This window comes from Apteryx mantelli, chromosome Z (assembly GCF_036417845.1).
Source record: "Apteryx mantelli isolate bAptMan1 chromosome Z, bAptMan1.hap1, whole genome shotgun sequence".
NCBI lineage: Eukaryota > Metazoa > Chordata > Aves > Apterygiformes > Apterygidae > Apteryx > Apteryx mantelli.
Window position 1 is genome coordinate 396,339 of NC_090020.1, and position 26,607 is coordinate 422,945.

Below are 26,607 nucleotides of genomic sequence, written 5' to 3' on the forward strand. Positions count from 1 at the left end.
GGAAGGCATGGATTGAATTAATTGGGTGATGGCGGGGTGATTGTGTGTTTCAAATTGAAAGCCAATTAATCAAAACTTTTAATAGAAGGGTTATTACCTGTGTGTGCTTCATTTTCTGAGGATTGAACCTGAGCCACTAGTCTCTGATTTGCAGAACTTTTGACTCAAAATAGTGGCAACTCTGGTCTGAACAACATACAGGTAATTATAAAAGGATATGTCTTCAAATCCCAGGCCTGTAGATTGCTAACTCAAAATAAGTGGATGCTCTGGCTTGAATTAATCTACATGACAGTTCTCCACCGTCAAAAGGAAAGATCACCAAAATCACAATTTCCTAGGATCTTCTGAAGACAATTCCATGAAGCACTCAGATACTTAGTGAGCATGTAAGAGCTAAAAAAAAAAAAATTATCTGTGTCTTCAAAGCAGTCTGCTGCTTTGTCTCCTATTACTTAGTGAGCAGCAGCCATTCGGTGCCCTGGTTGGAGCAAGGACCCTGGGGAAATCTGTGATCGTGTGATTAAGGATTCTTGCCTGGAATAAATGCACAGGAGTCTTCTAAAGTTTGCTATCTTGACATTTAAGCATTTGACATGGCAACATGAGTGATGTTTTTCTAACAAGTTAATGTTTATATAAAGTGCTTCTTCTGGTTTCCTCTAGTGCATTAAGTTACATTCTGCTAAGCACTCTATGTGGAAATGTGTCAGTACTAAGGCTTTTAGAAGTTTTGTTGGTAAAAGAAATTATGTTCCAAACTAATAAAACTGTTCCAGTAAAGTTTTCCAGTGTCAAATTTTTCTTGATACTGGATTCTCACGTGTTCTTAGTTATTAAAAAAGTTTTATGGCATTTATGTAATCTCTCATCTTTTTTGATGTGTTTCCAGTCCTCCTGTTCGACGTCAGAGAGCAAGGAGAGATCGTCTGTCTCGACATAATTCCGTTAACCAGGATGAAAACTATCACCACCTCTCCTATGGACAGCAGCAAGCAATAGAAGAGCCCCGAGCCTTTCACCCACCAAATGTATCTCCTCGTATGTTGCACCCAGCCGCTCACCCGCCACAGCAAAATGCAGTGATGGTTGACATTCACGATCAGGTGAGGGTGTTAGAGTTACAGACCTGAGGATGCTGTGGATGCTTCAAGATCCCTCTCCTCCCCAAATTAGTTGGCGATGAAGTTCACATAATGAAAATAATCCTATTTGCCCTCATATACAGCATTTTACCTCTTGAGTATTGTCGGTTTATGGAGGGCTGCAGCAGGCAGTGAAAACAAAAACCCAGAGTCTTAATAGAGAAGAGTGAAAGTTAACAATTTGTCAGTGCATATGTTGGCATAGTTTTGTAGGCCTCTGGCTCACCCCTTTGAAATGCAGTCCTTCTGCTTCTGAAGTTAAATTTAGTTTAAGATATATGGTAATTATGTTTGTATTTTATTTTACATGAAGTACTTCTTCTTAGGAGTACCTCTAACTTAAGAGTTTATAAATATCAAAATATATTATTTAGGTAGATTCATAGTGCTTATAATTGACTGCCTAAATAACAGCAGAACTCATAATAGCATTTTCACATTACCACATTAGCCATCCTATCCTCAACCCAATTCCTCCTTAAATGGTATGAAAAGATGAGCTCTCTGGTTAGTCTGGAAAATAAATAATTAGGTCGTCTCTGAAACAGGAATTGATACAGAGTTTCATAGTTGAGCACCTGTAAGAGAAGTTGTCCTATTGATCTTTTTTTTTCTTCCTCTCCTCAAATCAGCAGGCTACAGCACAAGTCCATTAGTTGCTTTGTAGTCATGAGCTGGGGGCAGAACTGGTTACCTGGATGTTCAGTTCTCAAACTGCGCATGCATAAAATGCAAATCTTACATCTTTGCTTAAAAGCTCATTTGCAATTCAGTGCAGCTGCACTCCACTAGTGTGGTGTATTTTGTGTGCAGAGCAATGCTCAGTAAGGAAGTATTTACATCTGGAACAGAGTGTAAGGGTGGAACTAACTGACATTCTATTTTGCAACTTTCCATTTTGATGAACAGTTGTGTTAGTGCAGCATCTCAGAAATCCAAATCATGCCCCTGCTTTCTGTGATAACATGACATCATGACAAGTCTGGATAAACAATTATTGCATGCTACTGCCTCTGCCTTCCAGGTATCATCTATGATCAGATGTCAGTGTTTCCAGACTTGCTGAGGTCTTCCATGGTAGTGTTTTCTACAGGCTACTTCAGAGAGGGAAGAACTGTAAGAGGTCATTTTTTCCTCCATATACTGTAAGAGCAGATCCTGAATCATACCTAGCATTGCACTGGATGTCCAACTGCTGTTGCATGAAAGTCCCTGATAAACCTCTGACAAAATATCTGTTTTTGTTCCTGAGTCAAAACTAGATCAAAGTCAGTGTGTCTCCAGAGAGTGGTTTCTGTCACTAGCGATATAAGGGTTGAGATTTTAAGTTCAGTGATCTCTGTTCCTGTTTTGGCCTCATCTGTTGACCAGTTCAATAGGTTAGCTTTCTTTAATTTACCCGTTCTCAGCCAGCTGTTCTTGCTTGTTAATTTCCCACAGGTTGGTTCCATTTTAGCAGATCATGAAGGAAGAGGGAGGTTTGAAGTAATTACTTCCTATGGATTTATGCTCCTTTGACACTAATTCTTTGGGGTTTTCATCAGAGATTTCATAGTTCATGTAAAAAACCTGAGTACTGTCTGGGTCCGGAACACCTTCTGCTCTTGGTCTGTTGATTAAATTCTGCAGAATATTGCTTACTAGAAAATCTGTATGCCTGGGTGTGTTTCCTAATATTTCCATGGATATTTAAAGTCTGATGCCTCAGTCATGTTTGTAAGTATGTTACCTCTCCTTTTCAGCTTTTCAGTTACCTTTCTGTTACAGTCAGGTTAAGAGACATCTCGTGAATGTTGGTCTGAGCATGAATCCGGAGATTGGCCTCTTTGAAGGAAAGAAAAGCTATGTAAAGTTCTTGTTCTTTAAAGATATGAGTCTTTGGCTTATTATTCAATTAGTCTTCCTTTCAGAGTTGAGAGGATTCTTTAGCTACTTGTATATTTTTTTCCTTTATATTTTTAATTGGCTTTTATGTGAAAGTTAAAGCCTCCTTATTTCGTAAGAACTAACCTTAGCATGTATGGGGGCCCTGCTGATCTGAGATGCTACTTGAGTGCTCCTAAGGTGCCTTGGAGGTTTTAACCTTTTAAGCAGAGATATCCCTCCTGGCCTTGCACTGAAAGCAGTGATCAGAGTAGTATTCCATTGAGAAGAATATTTTAAGGAACAGGAATTACAGGTATGTGCCTCCTTTTACACTTTGTGAATGTGTTTTTTCTGGTACATTCACTTTCTGGTAGGTGAAAGTTTATCTTACCTGTCATGCCGTAACTGTACATGGCTGTTAAGAGTTTACAGTAACAGTTAACTAAAGCTTTTTTTCCTTTTGCTGCAGATTCATCAGGGCACAGTCCCTGTCTCATACACAGTGACAACAGTGGCGCCGCATGGGATCCCACTTTGCACAGGCCAGCACATCCCAGCCTGCAGCACACAGCAGGTTCCAGGGTGCTCAGTGGTTTTCAGCGGGCAGCACCTTCCAGTTTGCAGTGTGCCTCCCCCAGTAAGTGGATTTCTGTAATTATACCAACTTTGATCTTGGACATAATAGTGGCAGCTTGGAGCTTCACTGGCCATATGGTTTTAATTGCACTGGAAAAAGCCTTTATTTCCTGTGGTAAATTGCAATGGCCTAACAGTGTAGGCCTTAGAACTGGTAAATGTATGGTGCTTGCCTAGTCTCTTTGTACAGTTATGGCATTTTATCCTGATGGTTTTTAACTCCAAATAAATGCTGGTTTATGATCTGGTTTCTCATCAGCAACTATTGTACATACTTTCAGATGTTTAAAGCTTATTAGGCAGCTCACCTAGAAAAATTTACTAAGTTGAAGAGACCTTGCACAGGGATTGGTTATACGCAGAAAAGATCAGTGGCATCTCCAAAGTCAGTTGTTTTTTGTTTTTTCCTGAGAAGTAGTAAAATTGTGAAAGATCAATAAAAGCCAAGTTCTGTTCTATTTGCAAATGCGCTCTCAAAATGAATCAAAATATTCTTCTTTAATAATGATGTTTCTCTCTGAGACATCAGTAAACTGACTTGAGTGGGTAACTTTTGCCAACTTAAAATTTGGAAGAATTTGAACTGTTTTTCCATAAATTTTCACCTGTCTGCTGGGAGGTACTACTTTCCAGTTACATTCTTACGGTATGCCATCCTGTGGAGATTTCATCAGTAAGTGCTCACAGGCATCAGCACTCAAGAAGTGGAACTGTGTACCACAAGAAATTTCAACTGTGCAAAATGAAGGTTGCAGAACACCCATGATAAGTTGCAGCTATTTTTTCCTTTTTCTAGTATAAATCTGTAATATTTTTTTATATGTATATATATATATATGTATGATGTCCAGTAGCTGTTTATAATGCTGGTATTTATTTCCACTGGATTAATACCCTCGATTTGTCCAAGCAATGGTCACCTATATAGTTTATATACATGGGTCTTTGCTGGCTGGTCATTTGCTAGCAGTGTGTAACTTACCTTTCCCATGTTGCTGTTATGTGTACCTTCTATGACCTGAGGCCGTGAAATAAGCCTGTGGCAGTGAAAAAAAATGCTTGATGTGAATTCCTATTTCTTTGTTTAAACTGTTAGTACCAATCTAACTAGCCCTGGTTGAAGCAGCTAAATTGAAGAGTGAAAAGCAGTAGTTTGCATTCATGTTGTCCAGATGCCATTTATCCCCATTAGACACACCAACTTCTCCGGCATACTGCTGGCCAGTCTGAAATACTTGTGGGTGGTATCTTCCCTTACCTTTCAAAGTGATGAAAAGCTGTCAGTGTGTATCCCTGAGGCAGGATGAGAGAACTTTTTCTTCTAATTACTGTCTCCATCTTGAGATCTGTGTGTTTTTACTGCTTGGTATGATTCTGTGAAGCAAAGCAATCTCAGAGTGAGTACCCACATAAATGCAGCAATGCTTGCATAGTAGATTCAGCAAGGCAAGAATGCACATCCTAAGAAGCACTAAGCAGCAACTGGAGAAAAATCTTCTAAAGCTTTATCATGGGGCCTAAGGGAATCCAAATAACAGATTGTAGGTGCTAATAATCTCTTATGCTCCTCTTTCAACAGTTAGTTAACTGTGCAATTTGTAGATATTTTACAATTCAGCAATGCAGCTCTCCTTTAAATATATACATGAATAAAGTTGTGTTAGTTATATTTAACCAGGTCATTTAGAGTGATTATACTGCAATTTATCAGGTTCATTAAGAGAATGGATACAGTGCAAAAGAATATGAAACATTTTCAAAGTTGAAATTATGTAGCATCAGCAGGCAAACTTTATGCTTTTTTTTTTTCCCTATTATGTCACAGAATCAAAGAATAATGTAAGTTAGGAGGGAGCTCTGGAGGTCACTGCTCAGAGAACAACCAATTTCCAAGGATGGAAATTTCACAACCCCTCTGAGCCTGTGCTGCAATGTTCAACCACTCCTCTGGTGAAAAAATTTTTTTCCTTATATCTGATTGGAATCTCCTTTGCTGTAATTAGTTCCCGTTGCTTCTTGTCCTTTCACTGTTCACTCCCAGAAGAGTCTGTTTCTGCCTATCCCCTCCCCTGAAGTAACTGAAGGCAGTACTAATGTCCTTGCTTAACTTTCTTTTACTAAAGCTGAACAAATACAACTTCTCCTTGTACGCTGTATACACCAACCTCATCGTTAACTTAGTGGCTTTTCAGTGGACCCATTTCGGTATGTCAGTGTCTTTTTTGGTACTGGAGAGCCCAAAACTAGACACAGGACCTCAGATGCAGTCTCACAAGCAACAAATAGAGGGGAAGGATCACCTTCTAGTTACACTCTTAGTAATATAGTCCAATATGCAGTAGGTCTTCTTGGGTGCAAAAGTACATTGTTGCTCCTGTTGTACTCATGCTGGGCCAGAACCCCTTCCTTCTTTTCTGCAAATATACTCCCCAGCCAGTCTGTCCCAAGCCTGTCCTGCTGCATGGAGTTGTTCTGTCCCAGTGCAGAACTTCACATGTGTCTTCCTTGAACTTCGTGAAGTTCTTGTCAGCCAGTTTCTCCAGCTACTGAAGTCCTTCTGAATGGTAGTCTTGCCCTGCAGCATACTGACTTGAGCCTCTTAACTTGATGTCATCTGTGAACTTGCTGGTATCATTTTATTACTTTCATGAGCCAAACGTCTGGAAAAGTCCTCCTGTAAAATGAAGGCGTAATGACACACAGCTGAAGAAGTTCACTAGAATGGAAATGATCACACATTTCTAGCAGCTGAGATCCTTGCACATTCTAGCTATACTTGAAAGCAATCCAGTGGACAATTTGACCTGAATATAACAACATGAAACGAATGTAATTTGGGGTCTGGATTTAAATGTACTCTCGTTGTATGTGGGGTGTGGAATATTGTCTGCTTTTCGACATTGAATAAGTGTAGGTAAGGTCAATCTGAAGGACCATTAAAATAATCAGTCTTAACCCCCTGCATAGCACAAATCATTCCTGAACACTGTGTCACACTGTACCTGTAAATTTATCTTCAAGTATTTTAGAGAACAGTTTTCACTTTATTAAATATAATAAAAATATTTTAATAACAGAAACATTTGGCTTTGACATTTCTTTTTTTAGAAAATGGTGTTGTAGACGAAGGGGAAGTATAGTCAGCAGTTCTGATTGTGCATTTAAGGAAAAACTAGTAGATTAATTTGCTCTTGTTTCAGCATATGTAAAGATTTCTTGTGGGTCATGAACACAGTAAGCGAGGTGGTGATTCCACTTTAACTGCATGAATCTGGTTTTAAACTAGATCTCTTACTATTTGTGCAGTCATTATAGTCAATATGCTTAATATGTTGTGTGACTCATGACTAACAAGAACAATTGAGAGAGTAGCAGTGGGTTCTCTACATTTCTTTATAAAATTAGATATGCTTCACAAGTGGGATAGCAAAGTTATAAATACGAAGACGACCATAATAATTATCTTTTGTTTATATAAAACAAAGGTGATGCTGGTTGTTTGACAACTAACAAATGTATTCTGAGTTGCTCTTTTAATGGTCAAAAATGTAGAAAGAATACCTGGGATTCCAATGACAAATCAAAGAGCAGGAAAAAGAGAATGCATTTTTTCCTCATTCCTCCATTTGCAGAAATGGAAGTAGAAATTAAGGCTTCCATTAAGCATGTTTCTGCTCCCCTACACTGCCTTCATCACTTACAAAGTTCAAAATTTAGTGTCCCATAGTTGCTTTTGTATGAGAAATTTCACAGAGGAGAGAGAAGAGGTTATTCCTGCAGTAGCTCTTGCTCACACTGCTGCCTTCACAGCATAGGAGATCTCTCAAAGCACTGAACTGAACAGAGCTTATGAATTGTGCTTAAAATGTGAGGCAACAGTGGTTGCCATCAGCTAGGAGTCCATCGACTCCATCTAGAGCTTTAAATAGGTGCAAGGCCATTGCCTTGACTTGATATTTTGAAGGTAATACACAGGAAGAATAGAATTTACTAGAGTATGGGTATATCTGCTCTTTTCTCAGGAGCCTGTCCCTGATCCTGTAGGTCTGAAAACCCCAGTTCCCACTGAATACATCTAAAGTGAAAGGCACTTTGCAGCTGGCTGGTGACACACTATCATGTTTGTAGAACCTGATCTGCATTAGTCACTGTTCTGTGTGTATGTGAATGAATTACTGTTTATATGCGTTTTGAAGGCTTTTCCAAGGAGGGAGGAGAACTACTTTCTTTTAATATCTCTCCTTAATAAATAAGGAATGTTCTATAAGAAATGTTCATGCTAGAGGCAAAAATAAGTTTTGTTTTTTGTTTTTTCATTTTGTTTCAGATGCTTCAGGCATGTTCAGTCCAGCACCTACCAGTACCGTACGCAGCATTCCCACCCCTCATTTCTAGCGATCCGTTTCTTTTGCATCCTCCTCATCTTTCTCCACACCACCCTCCTCACTTGCCACCTCCAGGACAATTTGTTCCTTTCCAAGCACAGCAGTCACGGTCGGTAAGTAAGGCTTCTTACCCTCTCACCTTAGAATAGGTAGGGTTGGATGGGCAAATGCTGTAGCCCTTCTCATACTCAACTGAGGAAATAAATGTATTTTGTTTAAAGGAATAGTTTTTTGTGCTAGTGCTTTCTGAGCAAGCCTGTAGCCACTTAGTGTGAAGATAAGGAATTAATAATTTTAAAATTCACTCTGATTCTCCTAGGTTTTCATCAGCTGTTGTCAGCGCTGTTTCTCCAGGGGCTTGTACTTCAGTCAAAAAGACTTGTGTTTGCTTTACTTTACTGTTCCTTCAGATGCTTCTTTTCCAGGAAGAAGAGAATCCAGAGGAGGCTGTGTAGTGCAGCAGTAGTCTCAGAGAAAAACTTAGTAGAGAAATGAGAAAACACAGAATATTACACTCATTACAGACTTTTATTGTTTTAATTCTCAGCTGATCTTTAAATGAACAGAGTTTTCCCTAGAACACTACAGTAAAGTATTATGGCCTTAGGTCTTCCAGAAGCCCTCAGGAACCGAGAATCGCTCCCTTTCTCCTCTTTTTCACTTGTGAAAATTATTGACTACTTCTTCTTTAGCAGACTTGGCTGAAAAGCTAATGACCTAATAATAGCAAAAGGTGACCCTATTTTGGATTTGAGGGGAGAAATTAGATTTTCATTTCTGCCCTACAACTCCGACTGTGGGGTTATCTGTATACTTGTGTCCATTTATTTGTGTCTCTCACTAGAACATTCCAGTATTTCACTAATGCAGAAATAGAAAACAGCTTACCTTCAGTGTTTCTTACAAACACGGCTTAGACTTATCCATGCTGTGTCTCAGGAGTTGGTACTATTGTAATAGCTTTATTATATAAGGATCGGGAAGAGTTGGGAAAGCATGGTTTTTGCTAGTAACCACAGTAAGACTTTCCTTTAGAAAATGTATGGGCTTGGATTTTGATTTGAATTGCTTACTTTAGGTTGGAGATCAGACTTCCCTGTCAACTTTTAGCTCTGGCAAAATGACTGTGTCATAGTGCTTTCAGAATCACAGAATGGTTGAGATTGGAAGGCGCTTCTGGAGATCGTCTAAGTCCAACCCCCCTGCTCAAGCAGGGTCACCTACAGCACGTTGCACAGGATCTTGTCCAGGCAGATTTTGAATATCTCCAGAGAAGGAGATGCCACAACCTCTCTGGGCAACCTGTTCCAGTGCTCTGTCACCCTCACAGGGAAGAAGTTTTTCCTCATATTCAGACGGAGCTTCCTGTGTTTCAGTTTGTGCCTGTTGCCTCGTGTCCTGTCGCTGAACACCACTGAGAAAAGTCTGGCCCCATCCTCTTGACACCCTCCCTTAAGATATTTGTATACATTGATACAATCTCCTCTCAGTCTTCTCTTCTCCAGGCTAAACAGGCCCAGCTCTCTCAGCCTTTCCTCATAAGAGAGATGCTCCAGTCCCTTAATCATCTTTGTAGCCCTTCGCTGGACTTGCTCCAGTAGTGTCACATCTCTCTTGTACTGGGGAGCCCAGAACTGGACGCAGTACTCCAGATGGGGCCTCAGCAAGGCTGAGTAGAGGGGGAGGATCACCTCCCTCAACCTGCTGACAACACTCTTCCTAATGCACCCCAGGATACCATTGGCCTTCTTGGCCACAAGGGCACATTGCTGCCTCATGGTCACCTTGGTGTCCACCAGCACTCCCAGGTCCTTCTCCGCAGAGCTGCCTTCCAGCAGGTCAACCCCCAGCCTGTACAGGTGCATGATGTTATTCCTCTCTAGGTGCAGGACCCTGCACTTGCCTTTGTTGAACTTCATGAGGTTCCTCTCTGCCCACCTCTCCAGCCTCTCCAGGTCTCTCTGAATGGCAGCACAGCCTTCTAGGGTAGCAGCCACTCCTCCCAGTTTTGTGTCGTCAGCAAACTTGCTGAGGGTGCACTTTGTCCCTTCATTCAGGTCGTTGATGAAGAAGTTGAACAAGACTGGACCCAGTACTGACCCCTGGGGGACACCGCTAGCTACAGGCCTCCAACTAGACTCTGTGGCACTGATCACAACCCTCGGAGCTCTGCCATTCAGCCAGTTCTCAATCCACCTCCCTGTCCACTCATCTAGCCCACACTTCCTGAGCTTCCCTATGAGGATGTTATGGGAGACAGTGTCAAAAGCCTTGCTGAAGTCAAGGGAGACAACATCCACTGCTCTCCCCTCATCTACCCAGCCAGTCATTCCATCAGAGAAGGCTATCAGATTGGTTAAGCATGATTTCCCCTTGGGGAAGCCATGCTGACCACTCCTGATCACCTTCTTTTCCTCCACATGCTTAGAGATGGCCTCCAGGATGAGCTGCTCCATCACCTTTCCAGGGATGGAGGTGAGGCTGAGTGGCCTGTAGTTCCCTGGGTCCTCCTTCTTGCCCTTTTTGAAGACTGTGGTGACACTGGCTTTCCTCCAGTCCTCAGGCACCTCTCCTGTTCTCCATGACCTTTCAAAGATGATGGAGAGTGGCTTAGCAATGACATCTGCCAGCTCCCTCAGCACTCGTGGGTGCATCCCATTAGGGCCCATGGATTTGTGGGTGTCAAGTTTGCCTAAATGATCTCTAACCCAATTCTCCTCCACCAAGGGAAAGTCTTCCTTTCTCCAGACTTTCTCTCTTGCCTCCAGGATCTGGGGTTCCTGAGGGCTGGCCTGAGCAGTAAAGACTGAAGCAAAGAAGGCATTCAGTAACTCTGCCTTCTCTGCATCCTTCGTCACCAGGGCACCCACCCCATTTGGCAAAGGGCCCACATTTTCCCTACTCTTCCTCTTGCTACCGATGTATTTGAAGAAGCCCTTCTTGTTGTCCTTGACATCTCTCGCCAGATTTAATTCCAAATGGACCTTAGCCTTCCTCGTCACATCCCTGCATCCTCTGACAACGTTCCTACATTCCTCCCAAGTGGCCTGTCCCCCTTTCCACTTTCTGTAGACTTCCTTCTTCTGGTTGAGTTTTGCCCGGAGCTCCTTGCTCATCCATGCAGGTCTCCTGCTTCCTTTGCTTGACTTCCTACTCATAGGGATGCACCGCTCTTGAGCCTGGAGGAAGTGATGCTTGAGTATTAACCTGTTCTCTTGAACACCCCTTCCTTCTAGGGCCGTAACCCATGGGATTCCTCCAAGTAGGTCCCTGAAGAGGCCAAAGTTTGCTCTCCTGAAGTCCAAGGTTGTGATCCTACTTAGTGCCCTGCCTCCTCCTTGCAGGATTCTGAACTCCACCATCTCATGGTCACTGCAGCCAAGGCTGCCCCCAACCTTCACGTCTCCAACCAGTCCTTCTTTGTTTGTTAGTACGAGGTCCAGCAGCACACCTCTCCTTGTTGGCTCCTCCACCACCTGTGTCAAAAAGTTGTCATCAATGCTCTGCAGGAATCTCTGGGACTGTTTGTGCCTAGCTGTGTTGTCTTTCCAGCAGATATCAGGGTGGTTGAAGTCCCCCATGAGAACCAGGGCCTGTGATCGTGAAGCTACTTCCAGCTGTCTGTAAAAGGCCTTATCGACTTCCTCTTCCTGATCAGGTGGCCTGTAGTGAACACCCCCAGCAGTGTCACCCATGCTAGCCTGCCCTTTAAGCCTTACCCACAAGCTCTCGACTCGCTCTTCATCCACCCCTAGGCACAGCTCCATACATTCCAGTTGCTCTCTCACGTAAAGAGCAACTCCACCACCTCGCTTTCCTGGTCTGTCTTTCCTAAAAAGCACGGAGCCATCCATGACAGCACTCCAGTTATGTGAGCTATCCCACCATGTCTCTGTAATTGCAACGAGATCATGGCCCTGCGACCGCACACAGATCTCTAGTTCTTCCTGTTTATTCCCCATGCTGCGTGCATTGGTGTACAGGCATTTCAGAGAGGCGATTGAGCATGCAGGTTTCCCAGGAGGGATACAAAGGATCCACCATAGCCACATCCCATGCGGAATTCCCTGGCTGCATGCACCCACTGGAGGCATCCCAACTTGAGCCGTGTTTTGCTGCCTACAGAGCTAGTGTTTAAGAACAGCCAGAACAGCTAGTATTTAAGGTTTGTTCTGTGTAACAGGGAAACAGAACTTTCCACTCCTTCCACAAGATGGCTTTCTTAGCTGAATTTCTTGAAATGGGTGGAATTCAGTATCAGGAACAGAAAGGTGAGTTAGTGGAATAATGGAGTTTAGGAATTTTGAAAAATGAGACCACCTTGATTTGAGATAAGAACTTTTATTACAACAAAAGCATAGCTTTAAAATAATGTGTCTAGCCTAAATTTGGCAAAAAGTTATTTATAAATTCCTCATAAAACTGTCTCATGAAAACAGATAAACCAGAAACCCATTAGGGTACAATTCTCTTGCTTTTAGTGGGTTCACTGAAGGAGGAAAATGATTTTCATGGTGGTGATTTTTGCTTATTATGTAAATGCTGAATTCCTTCCTAAGAAACTTTTGATTTCCTGCTGTATTTTAGTTTGACTTCGTTTATGGCTCATGACAAAGATCTAGAACTATTTTCTTCAGCTTAAGAGCTCTTTGTTTATTATGCAAGCCAGCAGTTGATTCTTTGCATATGCCATCTGATGAACTAGATCATAAATGCTAAAGTTCCTGTAGTGGTTTAATTTAAAGATTACTTTATCTAGTCTATTTTGTCACAGTTACAGAATGCTTAATCATTGAGAAATAAAAGGAGAGAAAACATGGCAAAGTTTAGGTCCACACAGAATTTGGGTATATTTTGAGGCCCTTTGGGCCTGATGGATTTATTATAATTGACTATCTTACAGGACTAAACTGGAATCTCATGCTTCTGAAACCACTGGACTGTCTGTTCTTGGTAGGACTGTTGCATGACCCTTCTAAGGAAGCATCTGCTTCATTACTGAGTATCATGGTCAGTTGAATATCACTGGAGTAACCATGTCCACTGTCCATGTCACTTTTCAAATTATCTGACACAATTTTAGTTCTCTTCTTTGGCTTTTGCAATGACCAATGTGATAAAAAGAAGTGTTTTCTAAAAAGGTCTTCAGTTTATTTTCTTCCTTTCACATAGTTTCACAGAGACAGCAGCCTGGCAAGAAGGAGAGCAATATTTGTCCTGAAAAAATGCGAGACACAGGAAATTACAGCCACTCCTATATTCGTTAGATTGCATAAATTCCTAATCTACAACCACAACTAGCTGGAAGAGATCAATTTAGCTCAAATTTGTAGTGTTGTATTTGCTTTTTGGTAGTGTTGATGACACAGCTGCTTTTCACAGTGTTACTCTGTAAAAAACACAGAGAAACACTGTGAAAAGTACAATTACATTGTACCCTGTAAAACTGACCACAGCAGCTCAGAATATACAGCTGGAATTGCAGTTCTTTAGTGGGGAAAAATTGCATCTCTATTAATGCAACAAAGCCTGTGTTTCTTTTAGCCACTTCAAAGAATAGAAAATGAAGTAGAACTGCTTGGAGAACATCTTCCTGTAGGAGGTTTTACATACCCTCCCTCAGCCCATCCACCAACATTGCCTCCCTCAGCTCCTCTCCAATTCTTAACCCACGATCCTTTACACCAGGAGGTGTCATTTGGTGTAGTAAGTATTGCTTTCTGCACTACATTCTCATTCATGCTGAGTTAACATTCTCGATCTTTATTCTATAGTACACTTTGTTGAAAAGTGGCACTTCTTGGAATTGGATTTTCATTAATGACTACAGCTGTGTACTTTTATATTTTCCATAAGTTCATTTTAATTAAGCTAAGGGCAGCTTAGTGACATCAGTAAATGAATTCTGATAATGTTATTTGCGGAGAGTGCAACAGCAGTTACTTGGAAATTACTCCTCCGTATTGCCACACAGTCCGGTACTTCTACTGCAGAAACCAACAAGCATAGTTTAGGAAAGCTATTGTCACTTGTTCTGCTATAAATTCTTCCTCAGTATGTTGAATTTCCACAGGTCAGGAAAGCTATAATGCTATAAAAATAATCATTCCTCTGAGTGTTTGCAATCTGTAGGCAAGCAACCTTAGAGTGCTTCCGTGTTGCAGATGGTACAGTACTACAGAGGCAGTGAAGCTTGCTTTAAGGGAACTGTGAGGAAGACAAGATGCAGTTGAACTGCAGCAGCACAAAAAAAATGAAACCTGGTTCAGGATAAAATCTATGCTGAAGTTTGTGCTGCTGAGGTTAGGCTGTTTCCAGGATTTGTGCTAGCTCTAGGATCTTTGTGTTGCACTTCAGGCTGCACTTAACGTGTTCTGAGATGCTTTTGAAAAACCTCTGCCCCCTGTTTAGTACTTGAAGAAGGAGCTAGAAATCAAATTTAGGGTCTGAATTTTTTTTTTGTTTAGCCTGTGGCATCACCTTGAGAAAAGCTTTTAATGGCCCGTTGTCTCTTAAAAATTTTAAATGAGAATGGAATTTTAGGCCCTGTGACTACAAGGACATACAGATACTTCTCTTTAATTAGTCTCCTTGAAATAATGCAACCTATCTCTAAATGAAATTAAATGTTGGCTGCACTTTTATAAAATTCAAATAAAGCTCCACACTTTAAAAAAAATATTCGGCTCAATGTTAAACTAAAGGTGTACAGGTTTTAAATGAAGATTTCCAGTACTATAGAGTTGTAGACACACTTTAAAACTTTCCATAAATTGCTTGGATTTGATTCAGTATGCTTGATAGAGGGATTACAATCTAGTCTCAAACATTCTAGCTGGAGTGAGATTTTCTTGTTTTCCAAGTTCAGATTTTAAAAGTAGATAGAGAACAAAATACCATGTTTTTGACCTAGCAGGTTATATAATATTTGTGCTCTCTGATGCTTCAATTCTGGGCTGTATACAGCTGAGGGGCAGAATATAGGTGTATTATGAGTAATCACATGGTCTTTTAAAAAGCAAATCCTAAATCTTTATAAAAATTTCTCCAGTGATTCAAAATGATTTTTAGCAAAGTTTGATTTAAAAAAAAATTTATGGTCATTTATATTTCCTTTATAATGAAATTATTATGGAATGGCTGCATTTCTAGCTCTCCTTCATTCAGAGAACCTAAAACTGAACACAGCACTTTCTAGTGATATTGTTTGGATTGCAAAATTCACAAAGCAATAAAATTGATACTTACTGTGTATGGTTTGAGATCGTACTTTCCAAGAAAAAGACCATGATTGTTTTATATTGTGTTTATATTACTATGTAAATTTTATGTATAACTGTGGCTATCTGTTAATGATGTTTCTATTGTAAAGTCAAAAGCTTTTAGGTTAGTCATTGGTTTTGTCAAGTTTCTCTGTGTTCTGAAGTTTCAAACATGGAAGAAGAAAAGCATGTTAATAAAACATTTGAGTGTTCTTTCTTTCAAAAAAAAATCCTCAAGACTTTTGAATATGAATTGAATAGCAATATGAATTTCAGCTGTGAAAATCTCCTAAAAAATTACTACTTTAAATATTTCTGGAAAAATGAAATTTACATTTAAGTGGAAATTTTTTTACCATGTATGCCACCATTTCAATAGGTAGCACAAGAAATTTTGCACAGTGAAACCGAAATTTAAATACATAAGTAAGGAGGTTGGCATGCAAATGAAAAAATAGGAAGGCAGTTCCTTTTTTTGCTGAAAAGAATATATTGAAGCTGTAGGCTTGAACATCTCTTTAGGCATTGTCCAGATGCAGAAATTTTACTAATTAAACCCCCCAGGTACAGTTAAAAGGCTTCAGACTCCCTCTAATGTAAATATACATGTATCTGTATGTGTTTTAAAACTCTTTCTTTACTCAATCACTTGTGCACAAGCCTGCATGATAGCAGCAGACCTAAAGCCTGGGGTCTTAAACTTGTACAGGAGTCAGAAGTTCAGCTTCCGTCGGTCTCCCAAACCAGCCTGCATACAGATTAAGCCTACAAGGTCTTGCAAGGATTTCTGTTACGCATTATTACTTTTTCCCATAGAATAGTGTAATTATGTATTGGCGATAGGAATTGTTTTTTGAAAATGTTTTAAGAGTCTGATTTTTTTTGGACTTGAGCAGGGGTTGGATTTTTTGGGTAATGCTTTGTTGAAAACAGATTTTGAAGTTCATATTTCAGTTTATTTCATAATTAAGCAAACAAAATGTTGAAGCTTGCTTTCTTCCCTTCTATAGCCTTATCCACCTTTTATGCCTCGAAGACTCACAGGGCGCAGTAGATACCGGTCACAGCAGCCAATACCACCACACCCTTACCATCCCAGCCTATTACCATATGTGCTGTAAGTTCAAAATACATTTGTTTCCTTGTGGGCTATTATAGATTTATGTGAGGTAACTAGTCCTCTCAGCATGGCTCTCAGCACTTTTTATGGTTGGACTCTACCAGAAAAGAGACATAGTTCAGCTGTCCCAAAGAGTTCCTTTCAAAGTTTCAAGCCTATTTTGAACAATTTATACATTTGAGCAGGAAAAGTAAAAGTGAACGGTTTTGTGCTATGTAGTTTTGGTATCTGTTGTGTCTCTTTTTTTAGTGGAGCTCTCCTTAAAGATATTCAAGATAATTAAAAACTTGGTTCTATTTTTAGGTTACATGGTTACATCGTAAATATTCCTTTTGTAGGATAAATTTCTAGGAGTCCTTACTCAAGGAGTAAGTTACTTTGTTTTGTTTTTTAATTATTGAAACACAATGACAGGAGCCTTCTGTGATGTGTAAGTTTTTCATTGGCTGAACTGCTGATCTTTTACAGTTTTTGAACTTCTGCCTCTGATTAGCTGTTTTTGGAAAAGAAAGTGTGAGAGAAGTAACACTTAGGGATTATCTGTAGTTGGTTAAGGTAGATCCTCTTTGCTGGAGTTTGGGTTTATGGCCTGAGATTTATTACTTTTTGTATGTTCTGTTTTGGAAATAAATAGGAATGCATGGAAAACAAAGGTTACTTTAAAGGTGGCACTGACACAGAAATAACCAAACTTTGTCACTTGTTGTGGGGCCACCAGATTATTGTCTTTCTGTGCAATTTCAGCATGAAAATAGCACCCAGATATCTGATCAAGTGAAACTGTTGAACTTTGCATCTTACATTCAGGCAGCGCTTGCACTGATGTCATAGCCTCTTGCCTGTCTATTGAGGACACAGTGTAGCACAGTAATTCCTGATGAATTCAGTGAGATGAAGCTTTTAGTACGATGAATTTATGATTCTAGTTCTGTGCATTAAGTTTTGATCCATAGTACTATCTTGGGAGGTAAAAATGCTTGTTTTACTTAAAAACAGAAAAACTTCTCTCTCTTGCCTCTATATCTGAAGAGATTCTTCTTTGACCAACATCACAATATGTGAGAAGGTGAGTTTGCGCTTGCCTTCAGTGTGGAAGTTGGTCCAGTGGTATATCTTAATTATATTCACTCCAAAGCTTTGGCATTGGATAGCTGGGTGAACTTAGGGTTTCTTGTCTTGACTGATATTTTACCCACTTAAATTAAACAAATTTAACATCAGAACCTCTATTCAGTATTAATATTAGTTCTCTATGATGTGTGATAATCAAGAGATTAGTTTTTGTAATAATGCTGAGCCTTGTTACAAAGTATCAGATGAGACATAGCAATAAGCATGCAAATAAAAAGGCAGTATAGACAGTATCAAAAAGTGGCAGGCATACCTTTTCTTTTGACTCTTTTACATCAGATGTTAATTCTTGACCTCATAATTAACATTTTTACAAGTCTTAGAACTTTTTGATTTAAGAGGGACCAATGAGATTACTTTACCTCAGCTGTATGTTTGTGTGCTGTCCTTTAATAAGGTGCTGAACCTTATCATTGTTTGCTTCCATGGTAGATCAATGCTCCCGGTGCCACCTGCAGTTGGACCAGCTTTCAGCTTTGAGTTGGATGTGGAAGATGGTGAAGTGGAAAACTATGAGGTTGGTATGGGAAGTACAAATATATCTGAAGAACTGTTGCTAACTCAAACAGTACGCAAAATTGAATTATATTTTGCTTTCAGTCCTGTTTTTGCCTTTGAAATAAAGGTAAAGACTGTGAGGACAGAATCCAGAAACCATGCTTTCAAATTTGTTTGCAATACTGGATATTAGAAATGCTTAGCTCTTTTTTTGTCTGTTGCTGTTTCCCAGAATCCACCCTTCTAGATCAGTGATCATTAAATTGATCAGCTTTATGTTTTGCATGCTACTCATCTTCTTTTGAATTTTAATTGATTTTAATTATCAAACAGAAGTAAAGCATATTCACAAGAACAGAGTAAGTTATTGCTTTTTATGTGCTTTGATAACTTTGCAGAATAGTGTTAATACAGAATAGTTTTAATATCATTGAATAAACTAAGCTAAATGCAAGGTTTATAAAACTGCCTTACTGCCTTCGCTTCTTGACCCTCAGGAAAAGCTCAAATCAAAAGCTCAAAAGCTTACAGTCATCAGCAAGCTTTCATTTTGCATCTCCTTACCCTTGTTCCCCTTAAGAGCTCTGTATTTGTGCAGTAGCACAGCATTTCCAGTTTAACAATGAGCTCTTCTGTAATAATTGCTGTCCTAGTTCAGAAGAAGCATCATCTTGTTTCTGAGAATTTGGGCCCTGAGTTTTAGGGCTATTGAAAATCTCTTTGCAACCTGTACTGTTCACAGCTTTCACCAAGGCTCTTAACTTTTCTATACCTTTGTTTTCCCTCAAGTTGATACAGGTATTTCTCTCAGTATCCTCATGAAGGAGCACAAATTATATATATGACAGAGGGCAAATTATTCACCTGAGGGTAGTTAGTTACAAGGCTTGGCTCATAAAAAATGAACATAAGATTTTAGCAGAAAATGCTTTAAGTTTGATGGCATGTATTCATTTTCCAGAGTTCAGCATAAAGTCCCTGTGTCTCAATTCGGGTAGCCTAAGGTGTGGGTTAGAATCAGAAATTGTCCCTTTAAATTCTTAGAGGGCCAGATAAATCATATATTTTCCTGGGAAATAAATTTGGCAACAAATTCTTTCCGTTACCTATACTGTTAATTTCATAGTGGGGTGAGATCCTTCAAAGGCAGAGTACTTATCAAGGAGCCAGAAGAGTAAATAAAAGTTGGATCGTGGAGGTTTTGAAATCACAAAGAATACATCTGGTATAATTCATAAAGGTAGTTGAACTCTGAAAGACTTTCCATGGAGCTTATGTTGTAAGGGGAGAAGTAAGATTCTAAGCATTTCTTGACAGGTGTTTTGTGCTGACAGGTGGGATAATGATGTGTTATTGCAGAAGAAATAATTCCACTTCAGCGGACCTGGAGCTTTTTTGAGCAATTAATTTTAAAATGTACAACTGCCATGTTTTGCAGGCACTGCTGAATTTGGCAGAACGTCTAGGAGAAGCCAAACCACGAGGACTGACAAAGGCAGACATTGAACAGCTTCCATCCTACAGGTTCAATCCAAATAACCACCAGTCAGAACAGACATTGTAAGTACATTTCTTTTTCTCAAAGTCGCACAATTTTTGTGACTGTATTTTCATTTCTTTCAAGTGCAGCCTCAGTTAGGCCAATGGTGTTAACAGAAGTGCTTTAAAAGCAGTCATGTCTTGGTAAAGATTTTTTTTTTTCTTAGACTACTTTCTACATCAAATACTATTCATCCTAACTTTAAAAATTCTATCTAGTCTCACTTCATTTAGAGATGTTTCAATTTACTTGCTCAGTATTTCATAAAATTAAATTAAAGAAAGGTTTTAGTTCAGCATATTAGACATTGAAGAGACATTGTCAACTTGGAATTAAGCCTGTGTTAAAATAGCTTCAAGTGTTGAAGTTTGAAGTGCTTCTGAAAGAGCTTGAGTCAGTGGTTTAAGGATGCGTTTTCTGATTTTAAAAACCCTTAACTTACTCTGTTTGAAAGATCTGCATAACCAAGTGGAAAATGTGCTGTAGATAGAAGGATGGTTAAATGACTTAATGCAAATTCTGTCTAATGTTTGAAATTAAGTGGAAGGATTTTGCTCCAGTTACAGTGATCTTCAGTGTGGCTTTTAACATAGGTAGTGAATGAATTTTATAATCAAAATATGATTTTTTTTTAAGTTGATTGCCTTCCTGAAGGAGAAATATTTTTAATAAAACATGAGTATAGATGTAAACAAAGGGGCAATTTCTCTATTAAAAATGTGTGTGATCTTTAATCAATTAGTTTTGAGAGATGCTCAAAATTATTTCTTTTTGATAGAGCTAAAATTAAAGGTAAACCTGAAAGAAATGTGTTACAGGTTTATACTACCTGTCTACATCAACATTTGTTTGTTCTGTTGATGTGCTCTGTACCCTTACTTGCTTTGTAATTTGAAATCACAGTAAAAAGCACAAAAGCAATTCTCAGTTTACACTGGTACACTAGAGATTTCCAGCCAAAAATATTCATCGCAGTAGCTACCACAGGAGTAAACCAGCTACCCCTGTTGCAGACATACCTTACAAGCTGACTATGGAATACAAACTTGTTGTTCTTAAATAGCAGATATCTTTAAATTTTGCCATCTTATTTTTTTAGGTGTGTAGTGTGCATGTGTGATTTTGAGTCAAGGCAGCTACTTAGAGTCTTACCCTGTAACCACGAGTTCCATGCCAAGTGTGTCGATAAATGGCTTAAGGTAAAAAAAAATAAATAAAAATAGGGAATTTATTATGTAGTTTTGGGAGGTTGGGGGGGATTATTGGTTTTGGGGGGTTGTTTAGTGTTGTTATTTTTCTACTGCATTTCCTCTCTTGCTTCCTGTTTCTAATATTTAGGCTAGAAAGGCCAACAGACTCAAAGCACTGCCTCCTTACATTATTTTCTAACACTTATTGAAGGAACATTTTTTTTAATCTTTGGCATAAGGAAAAGCAATATGAAGAGAATGATTTTCACAGACAGATCTTGTTGTTTTCTGTTTCCACAAAACAATGCTTATGAATTCAAGTATATAGCAATGTAGGAAGTACGAACTAGAGTTTGTCTGATAACGGTGGGTTTAACACTGTTTTGCATATCCTGCATAGTAAAATTGGATGTTAATAGAAAGCTTGGTTTCCCCCCACACACACTTATCTATGACTGTGAGGTTTTGAAGCAAATCAAATGTATATGTGTATGTGTGTGCATACATGTGTATATGTATAATGCATGTAAAGTATGTTTATGTATATATGTGTATATGTGTATACACACACACGTCCATATATATGCATGTGTATTTTATATACATGTATTTACAATATAATATATGCAAATAAGACTTATTATGTAATTATGATTTTACACATGCTGGGATGTACTCTTTCCAAACAATTTATGAGGAGGGAAAAAAAAGGGACCTAGAAAGCAGGACAGCCCAGATCACAAGATCACAAAGAGTAGCAGTAATAAAGAAGGTGAGAAGGACAGGAAATATGATTAAGCAGAAGGTGATAAACAGACATCTCTGCAAGCAGCATTATCCAGATTTACTGCTAACAAGGTATTGATTCCCATCTTGTCTCACCTTTTTTCAGTATTTTATTCTATCCAGATTTAGATTTGTCTTTGTGTCATCTGTTGTGTAGAATATTTGAAATTGCAATGCTCCTATGTGAAAAAAGTATATAGAGTGCTGTACCTAGAGAATTATAGATGGTGTCTGATGTTTTGGGGGAAAAAAATACCAACAAAAAAATCCCCCAAACTCACTGCCATATGTCTGAAGTTGTCATTGTTCTCTTGTAGATTTGCTTATAAATGTGTTTCTGTAGAGAACATGCATTTTTAATGTGGAGGAAGTCCACATTAAAGTCCTGCATGAAGTAGGAAGTTGATATTTATGGCATTATTTTGGTTACCAAGTTATCAAGAATAATGATGACAGGGCTTTTTAAAAGTGGAATCTGAAACAGCCTTTGGGCTACAGTACCCAATGTAGTCTAAGGCTTCTACTGAATCTATGGCTTGTGTAAATGTTTCCGCAACATTGCTCTTAATTTTCAACATTTCAACACAAGACTGTTGTCCTGCATTATTCTGAATCCACATACATGCCTGAGAATCAGCAAGAGGAATGAAAACATCCAGGAGTTTTTAGCTTCAGCTTAAAAAAAATATAGTATTTAGATCTATGCTATATGCTATAGATCTATGCTGTTTTATTCAGTAATTGCCAGTTAAGTCAGATTAACTAATGTATATTGAAGTGGTATATTCTGCAGTATCCCCCACTACTCATTTATGTGCTTGGAGCATGTTCTGCCTGGCAGAAGGGTGTTCACACTAGACTTGTCAAGTCTTACCATTGCTTAAAACTTCATATGTCATGCGTGGCATGGACAAGATAAACAGGGATCCCATCTTATGAAAAAAGAACAGGGATCTCTGGACTTCGCACAGCCTGTGATGCAGTGGATGCTAAAGTTTTATATAGGTTACAATGATTATATAGATTCAAAAAAACATTCTTTTCAGGGTAGTAATACTAAGCGTACACCTCTAATTCATGAAGCCCCTCATCTGCAGATTGCTGGAGGATAGAAGAACATGTCAGGGAAGTATCGTGCATGCTTGTCCCATTCTTATGGTCTTTCTTACCTGCTGTTGGTCTCAGAGTCAGACAGTTAAGTTAAATGGGGCTTTTTGGTGACTCAGTGTAGCAGTTCTTAAGTTACATCTAATACTATCAACTGGTAATTAATTAAAGATCAGCACAATGAAAAAAAAGATTTGGTCTGTTCTTTATTTTAATGATCTTAGGTGTACTGTAGTACTGGTTAAACAGCTTTGTGCTAATGTTCCTATCCCAGGTTAGACACCCTGTACTTCTTTAACAGACCTTTGACAGTAATATTATCTAAAGGATAACTTATCATAGAAAAACTGTATCAGCATAAAAGTGTCAGCTATGTAGGGGAATGAGTATTTAGGTGAAAGATGTGTGCAATCTAAACCTAAAGGGAGTGCAGTTATGCTAGCCTAATACTGCTTGCATTGGCATAGTGTATCCCAAAGTTGGATCCAAAGTAGCTAAATGAGGATAATACATCCTACTGTAGGGTTTCTGAACCAATATACTTACACCATGCAGGTATAGTTACAGTGCTGTGAAGCTGTCTTATTGAAATAAAGATTATTTTGCTTGCAAGACAGAATAAATTACCTGTGTAACTTCAATCCAGCCTATTTTAGTTAATGCCTCTACAGTTAAAGCAGTCAAAAGCTTTGTTATATGCAAACCTGAAAATGGTGATAACTGGAAGACATATTTTTGATTTTTTTATATATATGTGTGTGTGTGTGTGTGTGTGTGTATACATATATAAAAAAATTTTTGTACGTTCTTTTATGCATTTGGCAACTTGCTTCATATTCTGCCAGTATAATTATGTTCTCAGTATAGGCATGTATTAATTTAATTGGAAACTGGCTTTCCTGCCTTTAAGGGCTTGCCTACATGAGGACATGGCATTTTTCTGCTAGTTTCCCTGTTAAGCCTTTGCTGAACTCCAAGTACCTTTCTGCGCTCCAGAAGAGAACTTTGCCTACGCCACAGCAGTAATATACAACTCTTGCACTTTAAATGGACACCTACATCATTCTCATCATCCAGTCCACATCATGTGGACAAATTCTGCAAGATAGTGCAAGAATAGTAGGTTTTAGTACTTGCAACTTGTTTTTTTTTTAACTGAGAAAATAAGTGTGTCCTTGGTTTTAAGTGATTTAATCATATATCTCTTGAAAGAGACTATTTTCCATCTATGAATATTTTCGTGTTGTGCTGGAGGCCTGGAGTCAAGCTGATGCTTTTAAACTTCTACCATTTTGTTTAGTGAAAGTTTTAAATAAGAAGTTAGTGATTCAATCTGATAGTAGAAAAAACAAAACCCTATCCCACAGTCTGTTGGTGTCAGAGCAAAAAAAAAAAAAAAAAAAGAGCCATCTAGACAAACTTTATCACTTGTCCATGTATGAGAGGTTTCATCTGCCCTACAGATATAATGCTGTATATACTATTACTTTTTCAGGCAGTCATAGCTAGTCAGAAGAAAAGTTCTTTTACCATGAATTAGGTGGTCCACATTAGACTATAGTGAGAAAACCTCTCCTGTTAAGCAAGGTGAAAGCAAAGTGACTTGTGAAAGAAGAGTTACACAGTGGATGGCACAGAATTAATGAGAGGGAGATTCTCCTTTTGCTTTTTTTGTATTGTCGACTCTGTTTTTCTCATATTTCACAGTATATGGTTATTTCTAAATATCCTACATCCTTTTGTCGAATGTGAATACATGAGAAATCTGTTCGCTTTTCAAGTGAGATTTAGTCATTGTTCCAAAGAACAGCTTGAAAATATGACCTGCCTCTACTCCGAGGATTCAGAAATCAGATGACAAGGAAAACTTACCTTACATTTATTTCTCCTCTAGGAAATGCCATGTTATATTTCAGAAAAGATAACGCTAGCTAATTTAGGGTTTACCTTGGTTCTGATGGTTTGATATCAAAGAAACACAATTGTTTTCATAGGGTTTTAGTGACACTGCAGATTCTTTACTTTAAATGTAGTTCGTTTTAGCTAGAAATTTCTATAAATACAAATACGTAAATAGATAAAGCAGTTCATTGTGCAGCTGTGTCCCATTATATTACAGAAAGTTAGTTTGCCTGAAGGAACAGTAGTTAGGAGAAAGTCAGTATTGCAATATTATGTCACCCTTCTTCCACTTTGCACCAAAGACTCCTGTTAAATGTCAAGAAGGGGAATGAATTTCATAAAAGGCATAAAAAGACAAGTAAATCTTAAACAGATGTGGTTGGAATAGAATCTTGAAAAGTTATTTAAAAACCAGTGCTGAAGTTTGCATGGCTATTCATTTTGTCCTGGCATTGTGGATTTGTTTCTGCAGTTTCCTATCAGGAATTTAAACTTCAGTAATATTCTTACTGAACACTCTGTTTCATGCTACAAATGGCAAATACTGCAGTATTAATCATGAAAGATACCTCTTGATTCATTAATCTGTTTAATATGGAAGAATTTGTCTTTTTATTTTTAAAATCGTATTAGCCGAATTATATGTAGAGTAATGCAAATACAATACAGAGACTAAGTAACATCATGTAATTATGAAATAGCTAGTGAAAGAGCAAGAAATACTTTTTGCATTGGTTCTCCAATCCACGCTTTGCAAATTCTGTAAAGCAATAATAACTACAATTAAAACTCTAAGACAATCATAACATTAGTAATTGACAGAAGAAATTATACTTTACAATATATTATAAATATACTTTAAAATATTTTCACTTGCACTAGTATAAAATGTTTTCAGTCATAACAGATGTCCCTTTCTTTGGCATTTATAGTTCAGATTTAAAATATGTGGCAGTGGTTTCTGAAGTATGACCTACTGAGCGATGTTTCTTGATGCTCTTAGTCGTATTCTGATTGAAAAGTTTGGCCACCTTAGAGAAATTGTGAGTTGACAGTGGTTGGTCCTAAAATTTTGAATTTTGAAGTAGATTATTTGGGACAGGGAAGAGTTACCTTCTCTCTGCTCTTTGAAAGAAATGTTTTATCATAAATGTGACATGTTTGGCTTGGGCTCTTTCTCATTACTTTGTAAAAATGTAAAACATGTAAAAATTAAAGCATTCCTATATTTAAAAAGGGGAAGGAGAAGGTGGAGATATCCTCCCAGCAGCTCAAGGAATGTGAAATCTGATCTTTCTTACCTTTCAGGGGACTGTGAAAGAGTTGCAGGGCATGTATTTTCAGTGAGTGATTTACTCAAGGGCTAAACTTGGACCTACTTTTGTATATGTTACTTGGTGTTTGAAGTTGAATACCCATTTAGACAGGTCATCTTCCTTATATTTTTTTTTTAGTAAAACTTTTTACTAAAACCCTTTTTCCCTGGTCTGCTTTCAGCTTTGGTCAAGTCTGCGTGGTGTATTTCTGAGAGGATGACTGGATAAGGAGAGTATTAAGAGATGTGATCATTCATGTAGGGCTTGTGACAACGGGACACCCTCATGTAGGGCATTTATTTCCAGCATAAGCTTGCTAAGCTGATATTGGTGGATTTTGCTGCCAGCACACAGCACAATTTCCTACCTTAGTTGCATCCATCTGAAGTATATATCGCAATATATTGTAACTGTGTGTCTATATTAATAAAACCATCATCACTTAGATGAAACCCAGTTTGCTGTTTCCATTAATGTTTTAAGATAAAATGCCCCAAATTTCTATTGATTTTTTTTTTAATTGACAGACCTATCAAATGACTCTAAAGCAACAAACCAAAATAAGAAATGGCCCAAGCATACTGTCTTCTCTTCTCTGTTACTTTTAGGTACTCTTGAGTGCTGAGAGTAACAATTTTATTCTAGTCACAGATGTTCAGGGTCACACACATGTTACCTTAACAATGCATTGTCAGCACTGTAAACCCTCTTTTGTTTCTGGTT

The 26,607-nt window shown here is 38.5% G+C and overlaps 1 protein-coding gene across 8 annotated transcripts in view; it reads left to right on the forward strand.

Annotated features, from left to right (window-relative positions):
* The window catches only part of RNF38 (ring finger protein 38), a 144,721-nt gene that overhangs the window by 114,576 nt on the left and 3,538 nt on the right, over positions 1-26,607 (forward strand). For 6 of the 8 annotated variants that reach the window (XM_067316521.1, XM_067316522.1, XM_067316517.1 and 3 more), the window contains 8 exons: positions 893-1,106; positions 3,481-3,648; positions 7,975-8,145; positions 13,577-13,738; positions 16,305-16,411; positions 17,978-18,062; positions 19,482-19,603; positions 20,683-20,782. In XM_067316521.1, coding sequence (XP_067172622.1) covers positions 893-1,106; positions 3,481-3,648; positions 7,975-8,145; positions 13,577-13,738; positions 16,305-16,411; positions 17,978-18,062; positions 19,482-19,603; positions 20,683-20,782 — 1,129 coding nt within the window. Of the gene's footprint in view, positions 1-892; positions 1,107-3,480; positions 3,649-7,974; positions 8,146-13,576; positions 13,739-16,304; positions 16,412-17,977; positions 18,063-19,481; positions 19,604-20,682; positions 20,783-26,065 lie in introns of all 8 variants that reach the window. The other 2 variants (XM_067316518.1, XM_067316520.1) reach the window with 2 other exon arrangements.